The sequence below is a fragment of the Theropithecus gelada genome, chromosome 12, assembly GCF_003255815.1.
Source record: "Theropithecus gelada isolate Dixy chromosome 12, Tgel_1.0, whole genome shotgun sequence".
NCBI lineage: Eukaryota > Metazoa > Chordata > Mammalia > Primates > Cercopithecidae > Theropithecus > Theropithecus gelada.
This window is the reverse complement of record NC_037680.1, coordinates 52,682,203-52,692,358: the sequence shown is the minus strand read 5'-3', so window position 1 is coordinate 52,692,358 and position 10,156 is coordinate 52,682,203. Positions and strand designations below refer to the sequence as shown.

The window sequence follows — 10,156 nt, the reverse complement described above, 5'->3', positions numbered from 1 at the left end:
CCATCAAAAACTGGGCAAAGGATATGAACAGACACTTCTCAAAAGAAGACATCTATGAAGCCAACAGACACAATGAAAAAATGCTCATCATCACTGGTCATCAAAGAAATGCAAATCAAAACCAAAATGAGGTATCATCTCATGCCAGTTAGAATGGCAATCATTAAAAAGTCAGGAAACGACAGATGCTGGAGAGGATGTGGAGAAATAGGAATGCTTTTACACTGTTCGTGGGAGTGAAAATTAGTTCAACCATTGTGAAAGACAGTGTGGCGATTCCTCAAGGATCTAGAACTAGAATTACCATTTGACCCAGCAACCTGATTACTGGGTATATACCCAAAGGATTACGAATCATGCTACTATAAAGACACATGCACACATATGTTTACTGCAGCACTGTTCACATAGCAAAGACCTGGAACCAACCCAAATGTCCATCAATGATAGACTGGATTAAGAAAATGTGGCACATATACACCATGGAATACTATGCAGCCATAAAAAAGGATGAGTTCATGTCCTTTGCAGGGACATGGATGAAGCTGGAAACCATCATTCTCAGCAAACTATCACAAGGACAGAAAACCAAACACCACATGTTCTCACTCTTAGGTGGGAACTGAACAATGAGATCACTTGGACACAGGGCAGGACATCACATACCGGGGCCTGTCAGGGGGTGGGGGTCTGGGGGAGGGATAGCATTAGGAGAAATACCTAATGTAAATGATGAGTTGATGGGTGCAGCAAACCAACATGGCACATGTATACCTATATATCAAATCTGCACATTGTGCACATGTACTCTAGAACTTAAAGTACAAATAATAGTAATAATAATAATTATTATTATCTATGTAGAAAACAGAAACCACAATTCAATAAGCATAAAAAGCTTTAAAGAGAGTGAATTTGTTACCAAAAAATATGAAATGTTATTTGAGAGCACATTTGAAGACATATCACTTCACAGATTGACCTTCCTTAATAAAACTCTCACCTAGAAACTACTCCTGGAATATCTAAGTCAGTTTTAGATACATCAACATCTGACAGCTATAGAAAAAAATCAGGTTATTTCCGAAAGCAACAAAAAAGACAACTAGAATAGAGAAGGATACAAGCTTTCCCTGTGAGAATTACATATAAATAACACACTGATAAAATCGATAAATGAACTGATAAAAGCCCCTCCTCCCAAGAATATAAGCTTCATTAGTACATACAGACCATGTCTATCTTGTTTACTACTTTCATAAAGTTGTAGGGTCAAAATTAAGCAAGAGTTATAAAATAGTCAAAGGTACAGAAAGAACAATTCTTGTAACCCAGGAACCTAACACCATAGCAGTTACATAGTTGCCACTGAATGAACAGTTGGGGAGAAAAGGAAAAAATATATATATTATTTTTCTGAGTTCCTATAATGAATGCTTTAAAATTTTGTTACTTAGAAAAAAATTCCCAACTGAGAAAAATAATAACAAAAAAAATTAAAGTTCTTAGGATGAACTAGTAGATGGCAGGAACATAAAATACACTCATTTCTCTTTAATTAACTAATAGTAACTCAGTATTGAAACACTTGCCAATGACCAGCACCAATGTCTTCTTTCCTCTTCTTTATTCCAAAGACAAAATGAACATTTGTCTTTCAAGTTAGATACACAGCACACTCTCTTTAGTTGCACCTAAGCAATAAAATCAGGATTGCTTGCCAATAAAAATATAAAAGTAAATCAAAATTTTAAAGAATTGCCTTTAATAACCTTTTAAAGATTAGATGCTTTACACTGATTAATACCATGGGATTCGAGGGGTTATAAACACAGCTTCTAAATTTATGTAAGTCACATGAACAAAGTTATTCAAATTCTAGACAGGTAGCAATCCATTTTCAGTCCAACCAGGTAAAGCTATCCTTAGACAGCAGACATCAAGTTTTTCTTCTTTAAGACAAAGCTTCTATTCATTTCCTAATTAAATTTGAAATATTTTATGTAAGAATTCACTAAGGACTATTCTCAAGCATGCAACGCCATTTTCAGGACACAAAATAAAAATGGTTGTGAATTTTAATTCATATCCTTTTTCAACCAGACACAAAGGAAAATTTGTGACAACTGAAGAATTATTTTCTACCTTACTGAAGAGGCATGATTTAAAATTAAAAACCATGAACAAATCTATCTATAAAATAATTCATTTTTATATCAAACAGCTGCAGACCCCGTAATTGAAATAAAGTATCTAAGGTTATAAATGAAAAGTGTTAGGTATCATTCTTGAAGTGACAGATTAAGTTCCTAATCCAGTAACCATAATAGCCATATTTGTAGTTTAACATAAATTAAGACCTTAATTATATTTATGACTATTTTAAACAAAATAACAAATTTCTTTGTACCTGTGAATGTAATTTATAGCAAAGCCAGGTTCATTTTCCAAACCAATCTATTTCACACTGCAGAAGTACTCTGGTATAAAGGTATAATGTAATTCTTGTTGTAGAATGTTGAAAGAATAGATTCACTAAAAGCACAGAAGGGGTTTGAAGATAAATGAAGATGCTATTCATTCAAGGGTAATTTCATCTTAGAACTATATGAAAGATGTTTCACTCACACAGGGTAGTGTATGGTTTCAAATTTAAGTATATTTTCAGCTCAAATATAATGTTGCTAGATTGATTATGTTGATATTGTATATCTAATAATGAAGAATTCTAGCCTTTTTCTGTTTTAAAAAAAGGCTGTTGTTTTTCCATCTTACTACTGTATCTTTATTGTTCTGTTTAATAGCAACAAATTATAAAGTCCTGCTTGCTATTTACTTTTTAAACAAAAAAGTATACAGTTGTTATTCTAAGTTGCAATCTCTCAGAACTGCAGGAGTGTGAATTTTGTTAAGTTAAATATATATTTATATTAGCAAACCATTACCCTTTATAACCATTTCACATTATTTCACGAATTACTAAAAACAACAACTCCTATAGCCACCTAATTCTATTTGGAATATACTTCATTTCCACAAATTCTACACTGACCAATTTTAATGTTTTATATACACCATGCCATTTAAGTGTTGAGAAACTAATATTGAGATTTGTTTTTTAAACTGCTAAATTCTATTTGCAATTTCAGTTCACAATTATCTTGATAAAGATCACATTTTATATACTGAAATAATCCAAGGTCTTATAAGCATAAATCACCAAAATGCTTTAACATTTCTGGCACACAAACTATAATAATGTAATGTAAGACAATCAGTCTGAAGAATTTAAACTCACTGATATCAAACAAACATCTGCAGACTCCATTTTGCTTGTTTGGAATACTGAAAAGGATTTTACAAGTCTCTGTATCTCATAAATGTACACTAAGTTATATTTATCCCTTAGCTTTCCTTTCCTTCACCTAACCCTGAAAGTGAATTCAGAAGCCTCATCTGACAGAGGACAATCAAATTAAGAGGAATGTACAAATTTTAAAAACATAAAATTTTATACTTTGAGGCTTTAATAAAGTTTTGTCAATTTGTTAAAGGTTTTTCATAGAATATTATATTATTTATTAAAATACATATACTAATGTCCATCCTACTTCTATTTACATCAGGTTTAAACTGACCCTTTAAAATGGCATAAAACCCTGAACAACTCGTTTAAAACAAAATGTATCCAACCAAACTGAAAATTCAAAATCATTTCCTCTAAAATTCTGCAGGTAGCTGTCTACTATGGCCATTTAAATGACACGACAAATTTACAGTAGCTGTATTTTCACACTCAAAGTTTTGTCTCTAAGGCAGTAATCAACCTGCAGCCTCAAAAGACAGACAGATATTCCTCTCTCCTGCTCTTTCCCAAACACTACATTTCGATATTATCATTTAACCAATAATTAATCCATCCTTCTAGAAAGCTTCATTTGCTAAAAGAAGGAAAATGCAAGGGTCAGCTAAGCATTTATCATCAAATCTGAAATGTGAGTGTTTATGTTCCAGCATTCATGGGGCCTATAAAAATGCTGACTTTTGATCAGGTGTGGTGGCTCACATCTGTAATCCCAGCACTTTGGGAGGCTGAGGCGGGTGGATCATTTGAGGTCAGCAGTTCAAGACCAGCCTGACCAACAAGGTGAAACCCCATCTCTACTAAAAATACAAAAAAATCAGCTGGGCTTGGTGGTGCATCCCTGCAATCCCAGCTACTCAGAAGGCTGAGGTGGGAGAATCACTTGAACCTGGGAAATGGAGGTTGCAGTGAGTGGAGATCACGCCAGCAGTGAGCTGAGATCACACCACTGCACTCCAGCCTGGGCGACAGAGCTAGACTCCTTTTCAAAAAAGCAAAACAAAACAAAATGCTGACTTTCAAATTATATACTATATTCAACAGAAAGAAAATAGTTTTTTTCTGTTGTCTTCCCTTTCACTTTTAGAGAAAAGCATTTATTAACAAACAATAAGAAAAAGTAAAAATATTAAATGGAACAAGGACACCTGAGCTTAAATGCTATTCTTAACTTGAAGTAAAAAGTAAGGAAAAAGATTACTTGTTCATGCAATATTCTAATAATGATCATCAGTTTGAGACACTCCAAAAAAAACGTCAAATTTTTATAATATGTAGATTAAGCCATACAAAAAAAAAAACCCCAGATTTTTAAAACTGGCTTCACATACATAAAGCAAAATTCTTTCTAAAACTTACTAGAAAATCTCTGTTGCACAATGGATAGCACATTAGACTTCTAAAACTTATTGGAAAGTAACATTTTATTATATAAAGACACTCACAAAATAAGTACATAAATCTTTACAGTCAAAATAGGCACTAATTCTGTATTCAACATCTTACATTCCTATTCCTTTCACTTTTTTCAAAAGAATTTCCCATTTATTACCTACCTTGAGCTTCATAATATTATAGAGGCAAGATTATCTTTATCCCATTTCAAAGATACAAAAGCTAAGACATGTTCTTTTACTCCTTAATGTAAACGATTAATCATAAGACATAATTTACTAAGAAATGTCAGAAATAATTTGTGATTAAATGATCACTTATTGTTAGGTAAAACCTCAAGATCTGTATCACTGGACTAGACCAATATGCAGCCAAGTATTATGAGTGTGGACTGTCGATCCAGACTTCCTAGGTCTGCATTCCAGCTCTGCCAAGCACTATTTATTTAACTTTGAGCTCACTGTTTAACCTCTCTGCCTTACTTTCCTAATCTGTAGGAAAATAGGAATAATAATAGTACCTACCTCATAGGGTAGCTGTGTGAAAGGATTATTTATGATACCTACCCTATACAGCACTTACCTCATACAGTTGTTATAAGGATTAAATGGGTTAGTATGAATTAAGAGCTCAGCACAGTGACAAGCACAGGTGGCACTCAGCCAATGTTGTTGTTGTTTTCTGTTTATCTCCACAATTTGTGGGTTCTATGAATGTGGGCGAAGCATCTTTGAGCTTCAGTTTCCACATCTTTAAAATGAGGATACTACTACTACTGTGCACTAGGGTCATGGGAAGGACTGGACGCAATGCTGCACATAAAAGCTTTTAATAGAGTGTCTTATGCAATAAAAGTATTCAATAAATAGTTTTAAAACATATTATTCAGTATTAATAAAATTGTTTGCATTAAAGCATTCAATATTAATTTTTAGATAAAGAATGATTACAAAAATTAATGTTCACACAAACACAAGCATGTCCAAACAAGATTCTTCTTACACATAACATTTATTTTCAATTACTCTAGTGTTTTCAGGTACTATCAAGCCTGCAAGCTTCCATTCCTCTTACTGACACTGAATATGTGTATTTCTTTCAAAGAATTAGGAGAGAAAAACGTAACAACTAGCATTCATTGCATATTTACAATATGCCAGGTACTTTTCTAAGTGATTTACATATGTTAACATATTCAATTCTCATATTCAATGTTAACATATTCAATCCTATCCTACCCAACAGGATAGCTTCTATTATATCTCTATTTTATATTTGAGCAAACTTGAAATAAAGAGCTCTATTTAGGGTTTGCTGTTTTTGAAACAGATACCAATTGGAATCTTCTATAAAAGACAGCATATACTCAGTCAATAGACATAAACTTCTTAAACAAAACAATTTTTGCCAAAACCTTGGAGAGTATATTATGTCTTGCTCATATTGTATTCTATTATTAATAACAGTGTCTAACACAAAAGCCACTAGCTACACGAGACTACTGGGCATTTGAAATCTGGCTAGCATAAATTGAGAGGTACCGTAAGTGTAAAACACACTTCAGATTTTGAACTTAATATAAAAAATGTCCCATTAATAAATTATGTATTGGTTACATATTAAAATAATATTTGGATATACTGGGTAAAATAATGCATATTATTAAAATACATTCTGCCTATTTCTTTTTACTTTTTTAAAATGAGGCTTCTAGAAAATTTCAAATCACAAATGTGACCAATGCTATGTATTTATTAGATGGCTGGTTTGGACTTGCGGGTAAGAGAGAATAGTAACAGAGAATTATTATCAAAGTTATTGTTTCTAATCAGTATAAGCTTAAGTCCTTCAAAGCACAAGTACAGAATGGAAGATAGCTCTCTGTCTCTCTAGCGTGTGCATGTGTGTATAATACTGCATATATACACATTTGGCTCAAGGGACCAGAGAAACATGCTATACTAATACTTCACTATACTCAACATACAAGAGTGAAGGATAGAAAATCTAAGGGGAAATACCTACAGGAAAAAAACATTTATTTTTAAACTGAAATCATAAAAGTTCCTAGAGTCCAAAAAGACCTAACCACTTAGTTTCAGGGGCATAACAAACACCAAGTGTATATGTTAAGTAAAATTTAAATTTCCTAATGGCCTAACTGGCAGACTATTAAAATATCTGATGTTTGATATCTGGTATCTTCTAGAAAATAATCCAGTTTGTGGATACCTGTCACATTGTTTTGATCAATTTTATACATCAAATGTAGGCCTTTAACTGATTCTTCTAAACGAATGCTGGCCCACTATATAGAAGAAAATTACTCCATAAAGTTTACATCAGATATCTGGAAAAGTCACATTTATAGTCATGGCTACTATCAGCTGTCAAGCCAAAGAATATTGAAGAAAACCAAGAAATTTTAATATATGCTGCTTAATTTATCATCGAAGTGACATATGTAGGATAAAAACATTGAAATGGTTAAGGAAAATTCTACATTGTAAAAGGTCCTTTTTTCTGGTTTTATTTTTAATTGCAACTATGATTTGAGAAACCGTAAGAAAGCAAATTAATAGAAATCATAAAAATAGAATTAACAAATAAAATACACACTAAGATTTATTTTTTCCTCCCTTCTCTGGATTATTTGAAACGTTATTTTTAAATGGTAATATAATGGTATTTTGGTTTGTACTGAAAACTGGCTAACCCATCTATTCCAGGGTTTGTCAACCTTGACAAATCTATTTACATTTGGGGCTGGATAATTCTTTGTTGTGCAGGGACTACTCTGTACATTTTAGGATTTTTAGCAGCATCTCTGGCATCTAACCAATAGATGAGAATAGCACTCTACCCTTCAACAGTTTTGACAAGCAAAAACACTTAAATATTGTCAAATGTCACAGGATGGCAGTAGGGGAAGTACTAAAGAGCTGCCCAGTTGAAAAACACTGTATATTCCTACCCAAAATACTTTTCTATTTGATGAAAATTATTTCAGCACTTCCTAAACTACTATTATGTAGTTTCAGGGGCTCTTCCTAGGGGATCCAGATAGCTTCAGCAGAAAACTCAGTAAACCTAACGAAACCACATGCAGAATAGCCTGGGTATATTTTCTGGAAAAATGTTCTACAGCTTTTGCCAGATCCTGAAAGGGTTATCCCCAAAATAGCAATTTTAAAAGGGTTAAGAATCAGTGCTTCAACTAAAATATTCACAGTGCCTTGAAACTATCTTTCCAAAGATATAAAGATTGAAAATACTATTTTATACACAGCAAATCATTTACTTTTACATTTGTTATCAAGGCATGACTACTTTCACCACACTTATAAACTATTCATACAACAGACATTTAGTGGATACAGTCTACATGCTCAGTCCTATGTTAAACTACACAAGCTAAGCAAATCGCAGCTAAATATGCAAAATGATTGGATAACTATAATTCCATAACCTACATCATAAACATTGTTTTTTAAGCAAAACATCTGCAAGTATCCTATTTTTCCTATAATGCAGCTTAAAGTTTACAGGGGCACTAATTTTTTTTGGATTATACAAATGGTATATACAACTTGAAGAACTATTACATTTCATAAATGGTTTTGGGAATAATAAACACTCATGTAATCAATAAATATATCAGGAGTGGCTAGAGAACCAGAACACTACTACAAGATTACCAAACAGATTAAAGTTAGCGGCCAATGAGTGCAATGAGCAAAACAATGCTTAAAAATATGTGATAAATAAATCTTAACAAATTAATTAGGAAATAATTGTGAGTCCACAAATGAACATATCACCCCAAATAATCAACACCATCATATCCAGCCAAAGCAAACCAACTGCTGAGACACAGAATGTGCCTAGCACATCGAAGTGATTTCTAAAAAAAAAATAATTTGTTTATTTTATATACTGACAATTAACTGAATATTACATAATAAAATTATTCTTCACAAACAAGCAATGTTATATAGATAATGGTAAATCACACAGGAAAAAATCTAAACATATAGTATCAGACTTTTTGGAAGGGGAAAAATATAATTGCAATGAAAAATGATGCAAATCACATAGGGGGTGAAAAACATATTATATTATTTACATATTTACCTGCACTGCAAGAGAAGCTGCATTGTCAGAAAGTAAAATTTGCTCCCCTGTGGAAATACAATGAAGCATAACTTAACCAAATAGAATATAATATTTTTATTTTTAAAAAGTATTTATATTTTTTCAAAGGTATTGCCTACCACTAAATTCAAAAGTTTTATATCAATGTTATTATATAATTATAATTTTGATTAAATTATCACAAATAATGATAAACTAGGACAGTTCCCTCTAAAATTATTTGATCACTTATCTCATTTTATCAGCAATGTAATTAAAATTGTTCACTTAAAATCAAACTCATTTTTCGTTTTCAAGAAATGTTTCTCTTCATTAAAATTAAGTAAAATCTGCTGAAACCCTTCTAGTTAAAAGTAAAAGCACTCACAATAATATAAAACCAGCTTGCAGTTAATATTGCACAGTGTATCTAGGTCTGTCACACAAAAGAAAGATGACAAGTTTGCTGCAATAAAAATTCCATGCTTAGAAGACTAGGGCTGCTGCCTATTAGTCTTCATTACTTTGCAGTCTTCTGACAACTGTAGTAGGCTGCTAAGCCCCAAATGGGGTCCATAATGTGATCTGATGATATATGAAGAGCTGCTAAAGGGAGCCTGAACCATCCTAGCCTATACATTTTAACAGTTCCTTTTTACTGAGAGCCCACTTTACCACAGGACTTCAAAAATCTGCTGTCTCAGCTATTGGTGCAGTAAATCTGCCAACTTCTCCTGCAACCACATCATTTTACACCGCCTACAGCAGCCAATATAACAAGTCAATAATAAACTAAGGACCTTATAGGCCATGAATAGTTGGTTTACACTGGCAGATACAAGTTTAGGTAAAACCTCCTAGACAAATTATACAAGGGAATCCCTTCTTTTACATGTTATATTCTCTTTGCAGTAAATTGTATTACTGAGGATTTTTTTGTAATACATACAGCTTGATACAAAGCCATTTTTAATTGTGAACAAGAATTTACCTTTCAATTGCTGATATAACGTAGCATTTTCAGGCCAAGGTTCTGCAGCTATGGAAACAAGGCAGTGATAATTAGGCACATAGAGCAAAAACGTATCAATAACAAACCAAATTAATAATCATGTACATTTGCCTAGAGCATTTAAAGTCAATTGCTAAGGTTGACGTATACACGGCAACTAATCACACTATCTTAGATTCTATGGTAACCAGTATAAGTAGGTCAGAAAACTTGTTTTAAAAGCATGTTTGGTTTATCGTTTCCTGATTTTT

The 10,156-nt window shown here is 32.5% G+C and overlaps 1 protein-coding gene across 5 annotated transcripts in view; it reads right to left on the bottom strand.

Moving 5' to 3' along the window:
* MTX2 (metaxin 2) overlaps window positions 1–10,156 on the bottom strand; it is a 70,024-nt gene that overhangs the window by 34,647 nt on the left and 25,221 nt on the right. For all 5 annotated transcript variants that reach the window (XM_025405392.1, XM_025405390.1, XM_025405388.1 and 2 more), the window contains exons 2-3: window positions 9,885–9,932; window positions 8,894–8,940 (exon numbers count right to left, since the gene is read on the bottom strand). In XM_025405392.1, coding sequence (XP_025261177.1) covers window positions 8,894–8,940; window positions 9,885–9,932 — 95 coding nt within the window. The remainder of the gene's footprint in view (window positions 1–8,893; window positions 8,941–9,884; window positions 9,933–10,156) is intronic.